Here is a 22,482-nt window from a genome sequence, read left to right as displayed (position 1 = left end):
AATTCCTCCCGGACGCTAGTTTGAACAGTGAAATTCCGGACATGTCCGGGAAATTCCGGACGTATGGCAACCCTACCTTATTGTGGACATAGATCTGTCGTTTTAACGGGTTCCAACTTACTAAGTAGCATGAATTGTTAGTTTGGTAGCCATATGAACTTGAATTATCAAGGTCAATTGAAAACAAAAACTGGCTTATGTCCTAATTATGTGGTCAAAGTCAAAATTTCCAAATATGGACATAACACTGTTTGGTTTTCCAGCGATGATTTATGCCCTTTTAAGGCAGATAATTCAGAGCACCTTCTGTGAATTGCGTGTGAATGTTTGCGATAGATAAATAACAATTACCGTTTCTTTTTATTTGTGATGCAGCTATCGTGTGACAATAAAAATCGGTATACAAATTTGAATTAACGAAGGTCACCCGAGAGGCTCACAGGCTGTTTGGTGGTATGGGACCGCGAGTGTTCCTCATAATCAGCACTGCGGTGCTGCTTGCAGTCCACTACGCAGAAGGAAAATGGAGTTATCCTGAGCAAAGAATCGCAGAAGGAGACCTTTACGACAAGGTGAAAGTGGTTAAAATTCATTCAGAGGATCCTACAACCGCGACGTATGACATATCTGGTGATTTTGGCAACAAATTCGACATTGATCACGAAACTGGACAGATCTGGCAGGTGGAAGCAGTAGATAGGGAAACTAAAGATAGGTATACGATTACTGCCGAATCCGCTGATGCAAATGGAAATCCAACTGAGGATCCGGTGCGATTTGATATCGTCGTTACTGATATAAATGATAATTATCCGGTATTCGACCCGTCCAGTTTGACTGGAAGCGTGGAAGAACTCCACGACATAGGTCCGGATTCTACTCCTTTCATGCAAGTAAAAGCCACAGATGCAGATTTAGGTTTTTTCGCTCAGATCCGATTTTCCATCGAAGAAGATAGCGATACTCCAGATTCGCCATCTGGGAACAGATTCATAATTGACCCAGTCTCGGGATGGGTGCGCGTCAACGGTGGCGATCTCAACTATGAATCCAACCCAGTGGTGAGATTCAATGTTGTTGCCGTTGATAACAATGGGGGTGCTGGTTCAAACAAAGTGACAAGAGAAGTTGTAGTCTCTGTCACAGACTCCAATGACCACGCCCCTGAATTCGGCCCTCTAGCCGCTAAATCACTGTCAGAAATATCAGAACTTGATACGTCACTGTATAATATGTACGCTACAGACATTGACGAGGGCGTCAATAAGAAGGTTTACTTTGAAATACTGGACGGGAACACGGGTGGAGCCTTCACAATTGTCTCGAAGCCGTCAGATTCCGGTCAAAGTCTCGGAGAACTGCAACTCGTCAAACCTTTAGACTTTGAAAGCGGTATCGTTAGCTACAAATTGAAAATTAAAGCTTATAACAAGGAGGCATCGAATGCGGCCGATGTGGCGTATGCTACAGAATCAACTTTATCGATCACAGTGATAGATGCAAACGAACCCCCTATTTTCAGAGACACTCCCTACAATTATCGAATCACAGAAGGACCTGCTCCCGCCGAGCCGATTCCCATCATACAAGTGCGCGCCGAAGACATTGACTTCGACAAAAATCAAACCGTCACGTATAGTTTGGAGGATCCTGAGAATTGGTTTGATATAGTTGCTACAACAGGGCAAATTACTCTGACAGGTGCTCTAGATCGTGAAGCCACCGCAGACGGTGTGTACCATCTTAAAGTCATAGCCACTGATAATTACGACCATGGAAATCCAGCGAGTGGCAGTGAGGAAGTAGCTATTACGATCGAAGACATCAATGATAACCCGCCTGCGCCTGATTGGGGTCCAGAAGGTGCTACTGCGTATGTTTGCGAGAAGCCACGAAACAGAACAGCGAGACACATCAAGGCTACTGATCCGGACTCGGCCGTAAATGGACCCCCGTTCACGTTCCGCCTCGATGACTCTGTGGATAAAACCAAGTGGAGTTTTGAACCAGTTGATGATGACAGTGTAAACCTAATCGCAGAGTTTTCCGACTATGGTTTGAGTTCGGGATCGGCTACTGTTTCACTAATATTCACAGTTACGGATGGCGGGACGGTTTCTCAGACAGGCACGGCCACTTTGACTGCGACTATATGCAAGTGTGGTGACGATGGTGAATTTACTTGCAAAGACGCGACTGCAGCTGCATTCCCGTACGCGATTATTATCGCAGTTATAGCTGTGATCTTACTAATCGCGATTCTAGTATTCGCAGTAGTCACATACAAGAGACGTCAAGCGGCTATGATTTTGAAAGAGCCTTTCTTTGATGATGAAGATGATATTCGAGAGACGGTTCAAGTGTACCAAGAGGAAGGTGGCGAGGAAGACCAAGACACGTACGATTTAAGCGCTCTACGCGGGCCTTTGTTGGAAGACCCGAATCAACCCATCAGAAAAACACAAATGCCATTGGTCCAACAAGCACCAAGGCCGCGGCGCGCAAACGCGCCTGATGATATCACAAACATCATCGGTGAAGCCAAGGATGCCGCGGATGAGGATCCTAGCGCTCCGCCTTTTGACTCGTTACTCGTGTTCGATTATGAAGGCGCTGGTTCAGATGCGGGATCATTATCTTCTATCAACACAGCCACTACGGACGGCTCTGTGGATTATGATTACCTCAACGATTGGGGCCCGCGGTTCAATCGTCTCGCCGATATGTATAACGATGGGTCGGAGTCTGATTAAAATGTGATGTACGGTGATTTGGAGCCAGATGCAGGTCCGAGATGTTTGACCTCGGATGTAAGAAACGTGCACCTCTGTAATTTGTTTCTTGCGGGACTGCGTTGGTGCTATTTTATCACGGCCGACACTTTGAACATTTTACTTCTAATCCCACCAGTTTTATGTGAACGCCCGTGACGTGTTGTTTATTTTACTTCAATTGTTTTCCTGCTGGTACCGATCGGCAGTCGAATGCTTCGGACCACTGCTCATGATATCATGACATTTTAGGCAGTCGAATGTGTGGTACATTTCATGTAGAAACTATACAATCCTTGTCATATCTTCCCATTGTGTTTACCCGTTTTTGCTCACACATTTCCAGCTTCGATACGAGGATTTCTGCTGAACTGTATTTTAATTCTATGAAATGCTAGGTACTTTGCTCAAGACCAATATTTGTACTTGAAAACTTCACTTTGCTCCTTAGTAATAAATTTTACAAATACGTTGTGACGGGGAGGTCTGACAGCATTGTCTTGGCAAGGAGGGATTCAATATCGCATACGATTAGGGCTGGTCACTATGATTCTAGTTTTCTTAATAAATCGAGGTTCAATTTTAATGATTTGAGTTTAGTAAGTGATATTTTTCTAAACATGAAATTCAACGCTTCTCGCTGGTGAGAGTAAATTTAACAATGTGAATTATAGTTTCGATACTCTTTTCCACTATGGGAGGCCGTAGTCATAGCGTGGCATACTGTGCAAAGTTTTGCAGGTTATTGGGAATGGCAATTCCATGAAGTCGTGATTAACCCGCAACATTTTCACATAGTACAATGAAATAGACAGCTATTTCAGTTGAGTTACTAATAAAATTTAATCGTTTCAAAACACCGGAAGGTTGCGATATAATGAAAAGATGGGAAGAGGTCGAAACGGCTTGGAGTAGTCTTTGAGCTGAGACACCCACCTAGGCCTAGGCGATGTAAAGAGGAGGCGTGCACAGAACGGAAAGGGAAAGAAGTCAATATAAAAAGACAAGCGACGTGGAGGGCTGACTAGTATTCCAGACATGGGGTAATCGCGATTAGTAATCGATTACGACGATTACAGCATTTTGAAGTAATCGTAATGGCAATCGATTACATTTGAAAAAAATCCTAAGTAATCGTAATCGACTACTTTCCATATCTAATCGATTTCTTTGTGAAAGAACGATTACTTTTTGTTTGTACAAGGACTATGAAATAAACTGAATATTCGTGAACAAGAATGAGATAATATACCACGTTAGCGATAGCACTAACGTCTGATTTTCAAACGCCACTACTCATTATTACGTCAGAAGTATTAGATCCCGTCGTCATTACGTCAGAAGTATTAGCTCCCCTCGTCATTACGTAAGAAGTATCCACACATAGTATACAGACATGCGATGGACATTGTAGTGTGATTGTAAGAACACCCCCCGTGGTGTATATCAGGTTATCAATACACTACAGAAGCCCCTACCTCGCAGCAGGATATTAATCACCACTTTGCCTATAGTTTCAAATAGTAACTTATGTATCAATGCTTGGTTGTGCGTAGTTAAACGCAGTTTCAACGTTGCTGCTTGGCGAGCAGTAGGCCTACGTACCCACGTACACCTGACAAAAATTCGGAATTTTGTACTCGTCGAAAAAAACATTGCAGTTTCCACAACGAAGCATTACAAATGAACAGCTGCTGATATATACTATATCATAACCGAGCCGTGCTTAGCCGTTTCTCGTAACAGCAGCTCGCAGTATCTATATTAAGTGGAAAGCAGAATTTTTATGTTCACTATATCTTATTCTCATATAACTACTTGAATCGGGCGCCAATCGTTATCTCACAGTTCGTTACTCAGCATTTGAACCTGCCGCCCTAACCATCCGCATATAGCGTGACATGTTAGCTAGAATCAGAACCAACAGCAATTCGTCCCCCAGTTCAACCGTTGGTCAATTTTCAAAACTGAATTTGGTCAATAATATTGGTGATTGCATTACTATTCATTTTAAACCTCTCTCAGCCCCGAGTGTCAGATTTACCTGTAGAGCTGGGGCACGTAATTCATAATTATAGCATCTGGTACAGAGTTGGATCAATTGTAATTTGTAATTGAGCTGAATGTATTTAATTACATTTTTCAATGTAATTGTAATGTAATTGTAATTGAAGCATTTTTATTTTGTGTAATTGTAATTGTAATTTGACAAAAATTTTGCTCAATTACAATTTCAATTACATTAAATTGCTGTTGAGACCTGACAAGCACAACATAAAATAATTGACTTATAATGCATTCTCTTTAAATGTCGACAAGGGATTTGGTGGATCCATTCGCGGAAGCCCTTGACTGCGCCCTTGCGGGCGAAGTTTTTTATTTTTACTGCTATGCTGGCCTCGGCTGCCATTGTATACAATTATTAGATTACTAACCAACGGATGGATTCGCAACACGTGACTCACGATTGAATACGCCAAGAAGCGAACTGCTGAGCCGGCTAAAAGCAGCAGAATTGATAGTCCCATAACTGGCGATCCAAGCGTCGAAATTTGATATGTATGGTCCTAATCGAAAGCTAGTGTCGCACTGATTCCGCAATAAAAGTATATTTCCAGGCATTGGTACCATCCCAAAATAGTCGTGAAGGTCTGGGAATCGGCATTGTTCTGAACAATCGCTGGGCGTAATTGGTCATTGTTGTGGTCATGCTGCTGCGGCGCTCTCACTTTTCAGAACAGTCGGCCTTAAACGGCTATTTTGGAGCAGTTACATTGCCCTGACGAGATTTTAATTTGTATTTTCGGAATTAGTGCATCAATAGCTTACGATAAAGACCAGATGCATCAAATTTGGACGCTTGAATCGCCAGCTCTAGGACTACAAAGTTTGCTGCTTTTAGCCGGCTCTGCAGTACGTTTGTCGGTGCATTCATCCGTGACTCACATCTTGCGCATCTATCCGTGGGTTGGCAATCTACAATACGATTTCAGATCACGATGCTGCATCGTTACTTCGTCTGGCTAACTAACCAGACCACTGGATATTATATAACGTCTTATCTGACAAAGCACGGTTTTGTTTTTACTCCTCATCCTAATTCCTACGTCCCTCGATAAAAATAATATTATTTCTTTAATTATATACTATATACGCAAATCCAACACGTGCATATATTATAATACTTTTTTCAACGACATACTGCATACTGGAATAGTTCGAAAACGTCTTTTCTTTTTATTAATTAACGGGTATTTGCGTATCATGAATGAAACATGAATACTTGAATTGTTGTTAATTACGACGCTACGGTTGTCAAGGAGCACGGTTGAATTTATGATTATTCAATTACATGTTCAACAGCAGCAATTGTAATTGTAATTGTAATGTAATTGAAGCATGCAAGGAGTAATTGTAATTGTAATTTAATTTGATATTTTTAGCATGGAGTAATTGTAATTGGAATGTAATTGAAACATGCATGAAAGTAATTGTAATTGTAATTGAACTGAAATAATGTCATTGATCCAACTCTGATCTGGTATGTTGTTATAGTTACTTTATTGTATGTTGTTAATTCGTGACCTCCAGTCTGTTGATTATTCAACAGATATTGTACTCACCCAAACGTAGCAGACTAAAAGAATATCTTTCGTGAGACGCACACGCAAATTGTCATGGCTATATTCCTATGTGGATGCGCCGGGTGACATTTGCATTGTGGGCTCAGATTGGAAGGACAGGACTATTATTAGTCACGCCCACCCAGCGCGGCTATTGACAATGGACGAATACCCTAAGTTTTGGCCAAGGTATTTCTTTGGTAGGCCTATCACATCCCGTGGAGTTGCGTGTTGGCTGAAACTTGGTGAGCTTTGGTGTGTTGTGGGATCGTGGCGCGGTAATGACCGGCTCCGAAATGCCTGTTTCCATAAAATAGCCTATGCGTGTTTTTTCTTGAGGGGGAGAGGTATGCATTTCAAACCCCGCTATCTACTGGAGCAGAGGTCACCAACCGTTTTGAAACAAAAAGCTACTTCTTGTGTAGTGTGCACTGATTGTTGCGACGACCGACGGGCTACCACTTACTCCCACCGTTTATCCGTGCCCAGTTGGATTTCTTCACTTAGAGTAAGACAATCAGAGCACTGTGCCGGGTTTCCGCCCCTTACCAAGAACAAAAAACGCTCACTCGCCGGGACTCACACCAGCTCCTCTGGGCTCAGTTGCGTTTCTGCAGTGCGCGCCGAAGCGCTAATCTCCGCGTCGAGACTCGGGAATATTAACTATAGATTTTCGTCGACCCGCCGCGTGGGCGAAGACGAGCAATGCCCCGAGCGACTGCGCTCGTATGTTCCTTGGGGTCGGCCGACTCATGTTCAACCGCTGCTCATATGAAACCAGCTTCAACTTTAAAATCTTTCATTCTAATATTTGCTACAGCGACCGCGGGCGACTCATTTGGTCCGCGTTGGTGACCCCTGTACTAGAGACATTTGAATCGAGAAGCTCGAAGAACATTTTCAAGAATTAATTAAATTCTCGAAAATACTCTATAATTTATGTTGATTTACGAAATACTTTTGAGTCCCCTTCGAGCACGCTCCCCACCCTATTAAGGAATTTGGGGTGCGGCAGGTAAAGACCTGGCAATAATGCAAATCGTTGGGTGCGATAAATCATCCCAATAAAGTTGGGCAATTTGTATATTATGACGTAATAAGCAAATGACGCGTGATGTATGTAGAGAGTTGATATCTCATTAAGCCTTTTCATCGCAATCCTTGTATTGTCTTCCAATATATCCTTTAAGATTATAGTCCTAAGTAGGGCTGGGCAAAATCGAGTACCTGAGTGATTCGATTCTGAATCACGTAATATGCTTCAAGTCGAGTCGAGTAATCGAGTATCACTCATTATGACGTCACAAAATAATGTACTATGTCGAAGTTCAAATATGTACCTTTTATGCCATCACAAAGAACATAATGCCTGTTATCCGTCACAATAAAGTTACTTTGGTATTTTTCGACCATGCCGACTTCCATAGCACTCCTTAACAATCTTGTGCGATAATCATGACTTCGGAAATGTGTTTTTTCCAGTAACGTTCATAGCTTTGTACTATGTCTGGTATGCTGCGACACGGCCAGTCCAGGTTTCAAGGCTTTCTCGGTGGAAAATAGTATCAAAACTATAATTCTCGTTGATAAATTAACTGTCAGTTGCGAGGAGCGTATAATTTCAGTACTCGAAAAAATCGTATTTTACTACTCGACTCGAATCATTAAAATTGATACTCGATTCAGATTCGAGTACTCGAATCATTGTGCCCAGCCCTAGTCCTAAGAAGCAAAACAAATGTAATCGTGAGTAATCATGATTACTTTTCCAATGTAATCTTAATCGTAATCGACTACTTCCTGATTTGCTGTAATCGTAATCGTAATCGTAATCGCGTGATTCTGAAGTAATCGTAATCGCAATCGATTACATTCATGAAGTAATCACCCCATGTCTGTAGTATTCAACTATTCATTCAGTAGAAAGTGCCTGTATTTCCACTTGAATATGGACATGATCGACGACTGACAGATAGCCGGCGAGATATTGCTCCATGCATTAGGTCCGGCATATTCGAGCGGCGATCTTTCGCGCCGCTCGTGTGATACACGGACGACGCGCGCGCTGTGCTTATTATGCTCTTTTGATACCGAGCTAAAGAAGTAGGCTAATTGACATGTTGGGGCAGTGAATACAGTGGACCTGATTCATAAACTTGGCCATTTCTAGTTTTCGCATATATTTTATGTTTAGGCCAACGAATATTTTGAGCAGCGATATATTGGACGCACAACCTGGCCTACTGGACATAATGTCGAAGTTGTTGCAGTAGGTTGAGTGCGCTAAGTCTGGCAGCTCCCTAGCAGATGCAACCATATTGTAATTTCGATTGGAATAAGGATTTGAAGAGTATCGGAAGTACCCAGCAACACATAAGCGTCTAAGGCTGTAGGACAGACAAAGTTCCGTGATAATTTTGTTTTTATCGACTGGATGTGACTCTTACTTACTGTTACTTTAGTGTTGTTAGGCGACTATACAGTAACTGCTAAAATCGCCAGATCGCCACAAAGTAGCGTGTAAACCGGATTTTTCTAGAATTGTCGCGGAGGTTGACCAAAAAAGGTAAGTTGACCTATTTTATAATCAGTCTATCAGTGTTATCATCCATATCAATTTCCAATTTTTATGTCTCTTTATTTTTGTCGGATCCTACGTAGCTAATGGCCGATGCGAGTGCCGGATTCAGCATGCCAAATTCACGAAAAGCCGCACAATTCACATTCATATTAATTTCATAATAATAATATAATATTTCACTGATATAATAATAAGACGTAGCTAATCATCGGATGATATTTTTATCTGAACAAGACACACACAACATACAATGCGTTGTAATGCACAGATAGGGTGCCGATCTGCCGAACGACCAATTGCGGCTGCGGTCTCCTAACTGGCATCCACCTCGATGTCACAGTTCTTTTCTTTGATGTTTCGTCTCTGTTCCGCTGTTCTTTTATCGTAAGAACAGCGACGTGGGAGAAGAGGAGCTCAGAATAACCTCCGACGCGGAATCGCACCGGGTTCGCCCGTGCGGCAGGCGCCTATCGCGGGTATCGCCGCACCACTACGCTATCTCCCTCGCAACCGCTCGTATAGAGACGATTTACGTTCACAAAAGTGTTGGATCGCGCATTTTGGTTCAAATGTCGTCACACGACTCCTGAGCAGTTGGTTGTAGCCTATCCCTCATAGCTTTGCAGCCAGGACCGTAACAGCACTTCGCCAGCCCCCCCTCCCCCCAAAAAAACGTTGGTCTTGGCCCCCCACAGGGTGATAAACCCAACTTCTGAGAGGCACGCCCCCAGAACCCCCTGAGCTGAGCTTTTCCCGCGTTACTTATCAGCTACATTGGGTCTAGGTTACGTATTGTAACCACTGGAATTCTTCATAAGGCCAGATTTCGTTAAAATATTGTTTTTTTCGTGTAAAAAGTTACCTGTTTCGAAGCCCAAAACGTTTTTTCCGGCCAAACTACTTCGTTAGGGCAGCCAGTTCCAACCAGAAATGAAGATAAGTGCTACAATTTCAACATTATGTGGGAAAACACCTAATTTGCATACGTTAGGTCAAAATTTGGTCAAAATTCAATTTGTTTAGGTCAAAAAACAACCGCCCTACTGATCATTGAGTGTGTTGATGTTAGGTAATAAGAAAGTGGCGCCTAATTAAAAATTTATCTATTTGTCGTCATTACTCGAAACAATGTTAAACATTATACATGATACCCCTATCCTCGATCTTCTATAGACACTAAAACAGTGGTTCTCAAACTTTTTTTAAGCACGATTCCCTTTATGATAGTGAAATATTACGACGAGAATGCTTGCAACGAGAATGCTTGCAATCCCAAAGGATGGTTTGATGACAGTGTAGCAGTATAAAGCTGTGTGCCGTGCTGGAGGAGTAGCTGATCGAGCTATGGTGACTGGCTGTCTTTAGGTTGGTGACTCACATGTTCACTCGGACGGATGTATTGCAGAGAATATAGTACGGTTCGTGGATGAATCTCAAAGTCTCAAGGGCCGACCTGTGATAAACGTGGGTTTTTATACCCGAAAATGCGTAACAATGCATGTACTTGTAACGAACGATTGGTAAAGTTCAAGCGGTAGGAAAAAGGCAGAACTTGAGAACTATAGCTATAGTTCTTATGTTTGGCGTAACGATGATGGCTATTGGCTTGCGCAACACTAGAAGAGATAAATTTATAATAGTTGTCATGATATGGTCAACTCCTAGTACAACCACAGTATATTTCCTTCATAACAGACACCCGGCGATATTTATAGGGACATTGCATTAAAGGACCAGCGGTCTGCTACAGCAGGTAAGATTGTGGCTGATATGATGACAGAATTAATTCTGAAATATCAAAGTCGGACAATACACAGAGCCATAACTATAACTATATTACCATAATCTCGGAGTGAATCGCGTGGGGCGCGAAAAAACATCATTTAACTTTGGCTTCGCGCCCCTCTTCTAATGATTTCACGCCCCCCCCCCCCCAGTTCGAGAACCACTGCACTGGAACGTATATGGCATAGGCTAGTACAAAGACTATTGTCTCGGCAACTGCCTTCCGAGCAGTAGCTCAAATAGTCTTGATGTTAAGCGAAGTTTGCGGTTTTTCTGAAATTCGCCTTTCCTGACCGAGTGTTTTTGACTGTGTTTTTACCATAATTTAAATCCTTAATCTCTGCGACATGTTCGGCAAAAACTGAAAAGACGGGTTTACCCCTAACTCCAGTATACAAATAGTGCTATAACATTCTTTGAATTTCAGCTTTCGGCATTCATTTTTTGACATGCCTGTTCATCCTTTATGGGATAGTAAACGCGAGCACTGATTGACTTGTTTCACGAATTAGGGATTTGGAAACGCCTCACGTAACAATTTAAAGCATATATAATGCGCAATGCGACAATGGCAACAAAGAAGTTTTGACCAAAACTATATGGAAAGAGTGATTTCTTTGTGACTTTAATTGCTACTGATAGGCTACCCTACTTTGCCACTTGCTTTATTATGAATCGAGATTATGCATGTGAGGTACGTAGTCAGCGTAATCGTGGCCAATTAATGAACACTTGAACACTGAACAGCCTTCAAAGTCAACGAATTTCTGGTTAGTTGATACAGCCTATTGTTTTGTAGTACACGCATCAACATTCAAAAAGCAGTTTTTATGGTATGAATTCCAAGCAACCTTTCGCGGGCCGCACAGAATGGCTTCGCGGGCCGCACTTTGCCAAGGTCTGCTGTAGAGGGTCGAGTCCGAGTCTTCGGTGTTGTGACTCGAGTCCAAATCCAAGTCAGTGTGTTCAGTTCGCTGCTGTTCAGATTTCAGTTCAATCGGGTTCTCACTTTTTTGGGCTCCGCCCGAGTGATATAGAAACGAATATAGGAAAACATTGTTATTTTTTATCAGTTTCCGGCCCTATTTTCCAAGTATCAGGACTGAGAGGAATTACCAATCGTGTGGTGCGACAATTATTCTTCGAAGTTGCATGAAATGTCCGTCTTGGTCGTCCCCTAGTCTCGATGAGTCACATGACTTGGCCTTCGCCACCAGACTCCCCTCAGGTTCTACGCTTTTTACCGCTATTTATCATCTACATTGGGCTTCGTTTATTGATTCACCTTTTCTCGCCTAAACTCGCGAAGCGCAAATTTTTTTTTATACTTCATGATTGAATCAATAAATATTATCGGGAATTGCATATACATATTGCTATCAATTTTAGCCTCTCTCTGCCCACGTATTCAGATTTACAGGTAGAGCTGTGTGAGGTGTGTTTGAAAAGGTAAAACCCCTCAATAATAGCTAATAATTATACATCTTCGGGCGTATACCCATTGGCAGGAACGAAACAGCAATTGGTCAGGCCCCTAAAAAAACTTGGTCTTGGGCTCCCATAGGGTGGTAAACCTACCCCCAATCACGTTGTTCGCTTTGCCACGAAACTAGTCGTACTCGCGGCCTACGATAACTACCGTAGGCCCCGTTGTACTGTTTATCGAGCCTGCGCGAAGCGCGAAAATTTACGATAATTCATGATAAAATCGGTCAATGAGATCGGGAATTGCATATATATTGCTCACAATTTCTTGACCTCTCTGCTCACGTAATCAGATTTACCGGTAGAGCTGACGAGTGAGGCGTCTTGGAAACTGTAGGGCCCGCTCGCCCGTTATTTCGTGACCTCCCGTCTGCTATATCCAAAATATAGAATTGCCCAAATGTAGGCTACCAAACTAAAAGACGCACACGATTTCAAATTGGTATTTCATCACTGGCATATAATTTTTACCTGCGGGATAGTATTTGTCTTGTGATCGTTCTGGCCTAAAACGTTATGTCTTGATGCATCGCGGTGCGGTAATGGCCAACGCCAATACGTTCATTTCTATAAATCTTGCTTATTTTTTCTTTGGGCAAGAGTAGCCAAAAATCAATATGTGTGGCAACTTGAAATCGCGCATAGCGCGAAAAATTTTTGAAATAATTGCATAAATTTTCAAAAAATACTCTATAATTTATGCTAATTCACGAAATACTTTTGAGCCCCCTCTGAGCTCGGCCCAATTGGGGGTTTGGGGTGCGGCAGTTACGGTCCTGTCCCCCGCCGTCGGTAGGCTCAAAAAAACATGTTTGTCGGATGTATTTACGGAATTATGGCATACAATTTGAAAAAATCATGACCTGACCTACGGATAGATGGGCAACACCAACACGTGATTAACGGTTGAGTACCCAGACGCTCCAACCTTGTAGCCAATTGGGCTGTTAAAAATGCAGTTATGTTATGTTTATGGTTCGGATTCGGAAAGAACGCAGGGCACCCAGCACAGGTTATTTAGTGGTACAGAACATCTAGCACAGTGTTGCCAATTTAGCGATTTTCGCGCTAGATCTAGCGATTTTTCATACGGTTTAGCGCCAAAAAATATGAATCTAGCGCCTAGCGATAAATCTAGCGATTTTTGAAAAAGTATTTAGCGATTATTTACCGCTTTTTTACCGAAAATAACCACTAAAGATCAGTTCTGGCTGACGACTGCATTGGCTATACCGGTCACCAGAGTGCTGACTCCGATGATATATAATTATAGATTACTACCTATACCGATAGATAGCAGAGATGAGCATGGATTAGGATTAGGTTTTGAAAAAAATAGGATTTGTGAAATTTTGTCGGATTTAGATTGGATTTGGATTAGACATTTTTTTCAGAACGGATTAGGATTTGGATTGGATTTACCTATTTTCTGGGAGATTGAAATGTCGTGTGGCGAATGGCGACAAACTTTATTTAGATCAGGTATTAATGTACTTATGGTTACTAAGTTCTCTTGAATCAAGTGAATCGTTGGTTGTGAAAGAAAATTTTCGAATCCCTCCATTGCATAAATTAGTATTTTTTCTGAATTTCCAGTTGGAATCGGATTAGGATTGGACATGGACTTGAATAAGAAAAAGTTATGGATTATGATTATGATTTGGATTTGAAGGTTCGGATTTGGATTGGATTAGGACATAGAAATTTCAAATCCGCTCATCTCTGATAGATTTAGATTGTAGATACGCAACTCCTGGCGGTTACGCATGGGCAAACAGTGTCTCTTCCTGCTGAGCAATCTAAAAGAAGCATAGTTGGCAGTGCTACATCTGGCGACCTGAACGCTGAAATTTAATATAATTGGCCATGATCGAAAGATAGTGTCGCAGTGATTTCGAAAATACAAAATAAAATCTCGTCTGGACAATGGAACCATGCACCCCGAAACAGCCCTCAAAGTCTGAAAACTGGCATTATTGCTCCAACAATGGCACCGCCGCAACACAATGAACATAACGATGAACAATTTCGTCCAGCGATTGTTCTTATCAATGCCGATTTCCAGACTTTAGGGGCTGTTTTGAGGTCGCTCCATTGTCTGGTCATTCGTTTCCCAGCAAACACTCGATGTCCAGTTGACTTCCGGTGGAATTGCCGGCAGGACGTCCGGTAACTTACGGCCGTCACCTCCCTGGAGTGGGTTTGTCGACAACTAGAGACGTCCTGTCTGCCCTCTGAGTACGTCCGCAATGACGTGTTGTGGACATGAAGCGGCTGACGCGGCTGACCTAGCCTGGACGTCACGTGGTTCCCTATGGACGCGCCTGACGTACTGTGGACGCGACGCCACTCCCTACGGACGCCAGTTCACGTACTGTGGACGTGACGCCACTCCCTATGGACGCCAGTTCACGTACTGTGGACGTGACGCCACTCCCTATGGACGCCAGTTCACGTACTGTGGACGCGACGCCACTCCCTATTGACGCCAGTCCACGTACTGTGGACGTGACGCCACACCCTATGGACGCCATACTCCATGATTTCCATGATGACCTCCTCCACTTCGATACCTGCTCCAACTACATTAAATCCAACATCATATAAGCTCACAAACTGTTTATGTTGGATTACTGGAAAATTGCAAATTACAAGTACAACATAATGAACTATTATTATTTAACGAAGTATATAAAGATTAAGTGAAAATTCGATCACAAAATTACAAATATATGAAATAAATGTGTCACATGAATTTTGGTAACAGCAGCTACTTCTAACATGACAAACGTTCCAATTGAGGTGCATATGAGAAATTTGAAAGAAACGTGTCACAGTAATTTGACAAAGGACAACTGTAAAGACAATTAAAAACAGACCTAAGCAATCATAAGTAGAAACTACCATTGCAAGACGTAAAATGATGCATCGGTTGCACCGCATAATGTTAAGAGCGCGAGCGCGTATTCGTCTTTGGCAATAAACTTGGTTGCAACAACAGGTTTCTTCTCAGTCCTTGTTTCGCCTGAAGCACATAAAACAATGTCAGCAAATAGTTTGTAGATCCACTCTTCATAGCACATGAAATATGTGTCAGACTCCATTATATATTTCCATTTGCATTAATTGTGATTTGTCTTGTAAATCGCTACTTCTATTTGTACTCGAGTGTGGATAGCTTCTGAACTAGCGATACGGAGTATGCAACACGCCAATCAAATTAACTTGTAGCAACACCTATGGCTGTAATTGTGATGACTCGAGTCATTTTCTCAAAATTCGGAAATGACTCGACTCGATTCAATCTAAGCAATGACTACGGTCATATGACTCGAGACCGATATTACATTGTAATTTCGAAAAACAGTAAAGTAACCACACTATTGGTATTTCGTCTAATGGTAGCGGTACTTAAAATGCGACCGAAAACCGTTGAAGGTGAAGAAAATTTGTAGCCTATATTATAAATGCGAACCGTTGATATCACCGAACGAAGTTATAAAAAGTGGATTAAACAAGAATTTAACAGGAAACTGAGCAGTCAACGCAATGACTTGGACTCGAGTCATAACACCATGACTCGGACTCGACCTATACTCGCTGACTTGGACTTGACTCGGTGGTGAATTGAAAATGACTCGACTTGACTCGAGTCAAAACTATATAGGTGAGATTGACTTGTGACTTGGTTACAACCCTGGAAACATCTAAAGGACATACTTGGGTATTTTTCAGAAATTATGCTTTCACATAAAGTAGTTTTGACAAGCCTTGTAAATCACTGCTTGTACCAGAGTGGAAATACATGGCGATGGCGTTACTACCACTTCTACTCCATTGATGACACTACAAATACTTCTACTTGAGTGATGAAAACAACTACTTTTTTGACCATCTCTGTTCAGAAGCATGCACCTACGACTACATGCCATAAGTCTCGACATTTCGACTTCGTCCACTTTTTGAAACTACTCACCCCAGTAGCCTACTTTTCCGAACTTCACTTTCTACTTATACTTGAAAGGTAGTTTGATGTCTTGTAAATCGCTATTGATTCTTCAGTACTAACGAGGACTACTCTGACCATCTTTGTTTGGAAGTAACCACCTACAATACCTAGGGCTGGCCACAATGATTCTAGTACTTGAATCTGAATTGAGTATTAATTCCAATGATTCGAGTCGAGTAAGTGAAAGAAGATTTAAGTTTCGAGTACGAATATAGAATCGAAATTCTAATTGTCGGTATAAAGTTTTATATATTTTCAGTACTCGAAACTATATAATACTTTACGGGGAATTAGAATTTCGATTCTATATACCACTATGAGGCCTTGAAACCTAGATTGGTCGAATCGCAGAATACCAAACATGTAGGACATATATAGCTACGCATGTTCGTGTAAATGACACATGTATTGTCATAAAGTGCAATGAGCAAGGTATGATCGAAAATTTACCAAACAATCTTCGATGTGATGTAGAATTGGTAATTTCGTCTTTTAAGTTGCATACAACTTGTCGTCATTCACAATGTTGTGACATCATAATGAGTGATACTCGAATCGAAGATAAATACTCGATTCAGCATCGAATCACCCGGGTACTCGATTTTGTCCAGCCCTAACAACAACGTGCTAAAAGTATGTAATGCTACCAATATAGTTTTTCAGAACTAGTTTTTCAGAACTTTCCTGCTTCTTTTTGAAGTGATTTTTACAAGCCTTGTGAATCGCTAAATTAGCCTATACTGGAGTACAAGTTAACAGCGTTGCTACTACTTCTACTCAAGCGCAAACAATGATTACTTTGATCACCCCACCAACTATTGAGTAGGCAACGGTCTGTGGACATACAAGCATGCGACATTATAGGATGCGACACATGAGCATGTGAGTTAAATTACGGGTTACGGTTGAATTTAGGCTTGGGTTAGGGTAAGGCTTGGGATCAGGATATATAGCGGTTAATTTCAGTGTTAGGTTTCGACTTATGGTTAGTTTTGGGGTAATAAAATCACTTATTGAAGTGACGCATGATAAAGTGTTCCATGCTCGACTGTCGTTTTTATTGTGTCGCATGTTCATATGTCGGGCAATCGTATGCAACACATCGACCAAATCTACTTTTTGAAAGTAATTACTTGAGCATATTTCAGAACTTAATTTTCTACTTCTATTTCAAATAGATTTGACACACCCTGTAACTTGTTACATCTACGTGTGTATAAATTCATGCCGTTACTTCCACTTCAGTACAAAATATGATTACTTTGCCTACCTCTGGTTTCTAAATAGTGTATTCAACGTTTTATACCTTCAATTGCTTTTTGACTTTTTCCCGAACATGATGCAGCACCGATTTTGTAGTGTAAAAGCAACGCTTGTTCTAGGTGGCAGTAGTTCTTCCAGACGATGTCGGCCCCAGTCTACAAGGCATTCTTCGTACAGCCTGCTTGAAGTTGTTGCCAATAATTGAAGACATTGTCGATCTAGAAAATTTAAATAATTAGAATAGGTGTAGTGAAGGCATTTGTCAAGAACTCAAGCCAGTTATCTATAACATCCTGTTAAAAAACAAAAACAATGGTGTACAAGCTTGGCTATTCCCACATTCTACTCACTAATCAGTAGGGCTGGGCACATGAGTACTCGAATCTAAATCGAGTAATAATTCGATTACCAGTGAAACTCGGGCCATGGTGAATTCGGCCCATTGAACTCGGCCTTCAGAGGTGAACTCAGCCTAAACCTAAGTCCTTCCCACCCTAATCTTGGGATACACCGAATTCACCATGTGCGATCTGATCCTTGACGTTCTACACTCTTTGTCAACATTATACAGCTCCGTATGTCTAATATAACATTTTATACATCCGACATACGATACCACCCCTGTGGGAATAACATTCACACGACATATCCACCACCACCAATTCGCCATTGCCTTCAATTATTACTACAATTCACGACATTTATAATAATTTGTATTGACAAAGTCACCATGGGCCGAGTTCACTGGTCACCATTAATTCTATTGATTCGAGCCAAGTAGATGACTTTTTCAGGTAGGCCCTCTGAAATTATACGCTATTTGCCACCAAGAGTACCGTTATCAAATAAAATTATATTTTTTATACTATTTTCCAATGCATAAGTAGCATACAAAATACGTAGTACAAAGCTATTCACTTTAGTTGAAATGACATATCTGTGAAGTCATGATTAACCCACAGCATAGTCACAAAGTGCAATGAAATAGGTATCGGTCGAAAATACACCAAAATATATGTAATTTAGTGTGATGTAAAACTGGCATGGCATCATTGTATGTTCTTAGTGGAAACATAAAAGATACGTTTTCAACTTTCCATAATACTCATACTGTAATGATTATAGCATCATAATGAGTGATTATCGAATACTTGACACTTAACACCAGATTCAGAATCAATCACTCAGGTGCTCGATTTTGCCAAGCCCTACTAATCAGAACAGAAGTAATGCGGCCAACCTGAGATATCTATAGAAATCATGCATACCAGATTAGCGTCACTGTGAATTATGGCACAGTTGGATTCAACGAAACATCGAGTCGTAGAGTTACAATATCAAAATATCATGCAGCAATTTTGAGCACCACTGGCGAAATCATGATCGGGAGCCCCCGTCACAGAGTCTATTTGCGCATCATTTATGACACTTTTTTCAGGCTAATTTAATCACTGATTAATGAACACGAACAATAATAATTCCTCATAGCTCATCACTCCAACTTACATGATTCAACTTCTTAATCCATGGACAATCCACGACTGCAATGCATTGCTCCGAAGTTGAAAAGTACTATATAACATTGCCTGTTCAATATTTAGACTTCTGTTAAAAATGAAGCAATGTTGTATACGCAGACCCAGGTATGCCCCTGCCTCAAGAATCCATTGATAATAAGGGTCTATAGTGTGCTTTCTCATTCACGACAACATGACTCAGCAATCAGTTTTCCCTAGGGCCCATCTACTTTGTGAATGTAGCTGTAATTTAGGCAATGCTATTGCCTGCCGTGCAATATATTTTGTGAATGTCGGCACAATGTTGCCGTGCAATATACTTATTGGAAGGTAATGGGCGAAATATCTAAAGATCAATGTCAACTCAACGTCCGAGAAGAAGTGAAAATTCAAATGGAATAATTATATACTTTCACCCATTTTAAACTTTTATATTAATACATGACGAGGAACGTGCAACATATCCAATGAGCTAAATGCGACTATAATTTTTGCGACTACTATTTCTTACCAGGGAGGTCAAGATATCATATAGATAAGCTATATGTAAATTATAAGTTATCGTTATATTGCAAGTTACAAGTAGGCTAAGCATTTTAAGTATGTTGCACGGCGACACTGCGACAACTCGTCTTCCCCATGAACATGTTAAAATTCATGTAGTTTATAATTGGTTTAGCGTTGGGGTATCATTAAATTAGGCTGAGGTTAAAGTTGGGTTAACTATAATGATTGCTCCTAGAATACTCTAACATTAAACTAATATTAAAGCCATACATTTTGACATGTTTACCGAAAGCCTCGATTAGTATCAATGGTTAATGTTGTTGTGGACACAACACAAAATTACAACAAATACGATAATAAATATGCCAGTCAATGTGATGCAAATATTCATTAGCATAGGTACAACTATATAGTTTTCAGCCACAAATTCAGCAATCTCACATTCCGTAAAGGAACATCCTATAATACACTTTCAAATTATCTAGCTATATAAACCGAGGCTATAATACTTTCATCGATGCTGCATCTGGTTTGCTGGATGGATCGTGCAGTCTTTGGAAATTCGTTTCATAGTATATACACATCAAGCAGTAAGTTATTTATTTCAACAACATGAAACCCACTGTGCAGCAAATTGAACTTCAATGATTGCATATTAAATATTATCATCATCATACTCATCGTACAAGTACTGCATAAGTTTACGATTAGCAGCGGGTCGATTAGTTTCGTTCGTACATGATAAACCGCGGCGCAGACGTGCCACTATAATCATAGTGAAATTCATTACGGTATATCGCAGTTAATGATGATCGAGGCTGTTGCTGTTTAATAAATATAGCACTCAATTACCAAGCTTCCGTGCTCTCTGCCTTTCCAGTACTCATGACAGCGACAATATCAATAATAATCAATTGCACGCACAATCGATCCACGCCGTTAAGTATCTTATTCTAACCTAAACCATCCCTGTGATAAATCCGTCACTCCGCCATTACTACAAAACCTGCTCTGGCAAATTCAAATTGAATCACGTGCGCATCCTCTGCTCGCCAGACAGAAGAACGCAGTATTTTGGTTTTATGGTTGAATGAATTTCAAGCAACAGGCGTGCTCGGCTCGCCACTCGATCAGGTATCGGAAGGCGCCATATGCATTATCGCTGGCCTCTTGCGCAGTGCGGCCGTAAGTATCGATAATAGCAGGGCAGACTGAGTAGTTCCGTGATTGGAATAGTCACCATACCATTATTACGGTTGTCAAGTTTTCATGTCGGAAGATTTCACAAGCTTTGGGTATACGGTATATTTGAAATAACATATTTTGCCCTGATGTGGACATTTCGATCCAGTAATGTCACAATAAAATAGCTGTTATCCCTCTATCGTACATTATATCTCTAACAATGTGCGATCATCGATAGCCGGGCTTCTGAAGTTCCGCGCGATAGAAAGTCATCGCCATATCATCAATAAACATTCTCGTATTCACTCCGATAGATTACAAATGATGAAATGTGTCATGAGCGTATTCAGAAAACTTATTTTGCATTGATTGCACATTGCACACTTGAATTCATAAAAACGATTTCCACGTAGGGACATCCTGACGAACTCCTGTGTAGGTGGCATCCAGGCATCGCACCATTATGACATCCACTGGAATGGCAATTGGTGACTAGCATAGGAGCATTCTAAAATTCACTTCCTCTGGTAGTCACCTGGAGTTACATAAATTGACGTCCAATGTTGGGCATGCTGAGCATGTCCTCCGTAACTATGTGTGGGAGGTGGGACGAGTGGGAACAATTGTGGACATACCAGTAACTCCATGGGATATCGGGTGTTTGCTGGGTTAGGACCAGATTAATTACATTTCATACCCCGGGTTGGTCCTCGGATTATTTTCTTAAGGTCTCTACTTATAGTGGCAAACAAACCCGTTTCAACGTCGTGTTGTGTCGGGTCAAGTCGCATGTCGTGTGTCAATCGCATGTCGTGTTCAAGTAGGCCAACTCCAACAAAGTTTAGAGAAGAAGTCAAGCGCATAACCACGGTACATCGCATCACGTATTCACAGACGCATCGAGTAAGGCACGCTGATATAGTGAGCGGTTATGCCTGCAAACCTGGTCAGTGTTCACTGTTCACGTACAGCGATCGCTGCGCAAAGCGATCTGCTTTATCGAAATGCACTGCCGTTTTGTCCCGCTTAGATATGACTATTACGTATTATGAACTAAAAATATGATAAGTTACTTTGGCCCAAGACGAGTAAAATATAGCTGAGAAGAATATATCAATATAATGGTTCAATTTAACACCTTTAGCAATTAATGCAGATTTAGCGCTATTTTTTAGCGCTTTTTTCTCAATATTTAGCGCCATCTAGCGATTTTTGACACCAGTTTTAGCGATTTTCTTCCATCCGGAGTTGGCAACACTGCTATCCATCGAAGCATTATCATTAGGATATTTGATGAGAAAAAGAAGTCATGGAATTCGTTCTATTATAGTTTTCAATTTATTGGTTTCAATATTGATTATTGACACTCATTTTACAGCTAAGGTTTCCTTGAAATGGTTTGATGTGTATAATCATAATTACACATAGGTTTGATATACATTGCTAGAGAAGACGTGTTTGAGAGAATGCATCTCTTTCTCTCTCAACAAGTCACAACTGGAGCTATTTCACTTCGAAGTCAGCTGTCATAAATGACATAAAATAACTCTAGAGATGCATCCACCAACCTCAACCAGTATATTGATTGCTTCTTGCAGAATATATTCCGTAACTCCCTACTGGAATCCCGATCGATACGTTTTGCCCGATATAACATGTGAGCAGCGATGATTCTCATAGTTGAAGTAATTTCATAAAAAAAATGAAAAATTAAAACATACCGGTAGTTTAAGCACAGGACACCGATTCGATACAG

General features: G+C 41.1%; 3 protein-coding genes and 1 long non-coding RNA gene across 5 annotated transcripts in view; 1 reads left to right on the top strand and 3 right to left on the bottom strand.

Annotated features, from left to right (window-relative positions):
* LOC145449815 (uncharacterized) overlaps positions 1 to 22,482 on the bottom strand; it is a 342,177-nt gene that overhangs the window by 175,950 nt on the left and 143,745 nt on the right. The gene's annotated exons all lie outside the window — the stretch shown is intronic.
* Positions 1 to 22,482, bottom strand: part of LOC145449838 (uncharacterized) — a 113,179-nt gene that overhangs the window by 12,626 nt on the left and 78,071 nt on the right. The window lies entirely within an intron of this gene.
* Positions 357 to 3,245, top strand: LOC145450461 (cadherin-2-like). Its single transcript, XM_080328984.1, has one exon. It carries the CDS (start codon positions 456 to 458, stop codon positions 2,751 to 2,753), a length of 2,298 nt encoding a protein of 765 aa, XP_080185110.1. The 5' UTR covers positions 357 to 455; the 3' UTR covers positions 2,754 to 3,245.
* LOC145450695 (uncharacterized) lies at positions 14,850 to 20,550 on the bottom strand. Its single transcript, XR_013918567.1, has 3 exons — positions 19,024 to 20,550; positions 17,561 to 17,735; positions 14,850 to 15,270 (listed from the first exon to the last, which is right to left on the bottom strand). It is a non-coding gene; the product is annotated as an uncharacterized LOC145450695 (long non-coding RNA).

Source organism: Botryllus schlosseri, chromosome 11 (assembly GCF_051294905.1).
Source record: "Botryllus schlosseri isolate E-star chromosome 11, Bs_hap1, whole genome shotgun sequence".
Classification (NCBI taxonomy): Eukaryota; Metazoa; Chordata; class Ascidiacea; order Stolidobranchia; family Styelidae; genus Botryllus; species Botryllus schlosseri.
This window is presented reverse-complemented; position numbering and strand designations above follow the sequence as displayed.

Coding starts and splice junctions, on each gene's coding strand:
- LOC145450461 (XM_080328984.1), top strand. CDS start 456: ATGGGACCGCGAGTGTTCCTCATAATCAGCACTGCGGTGCTGCTTGCA.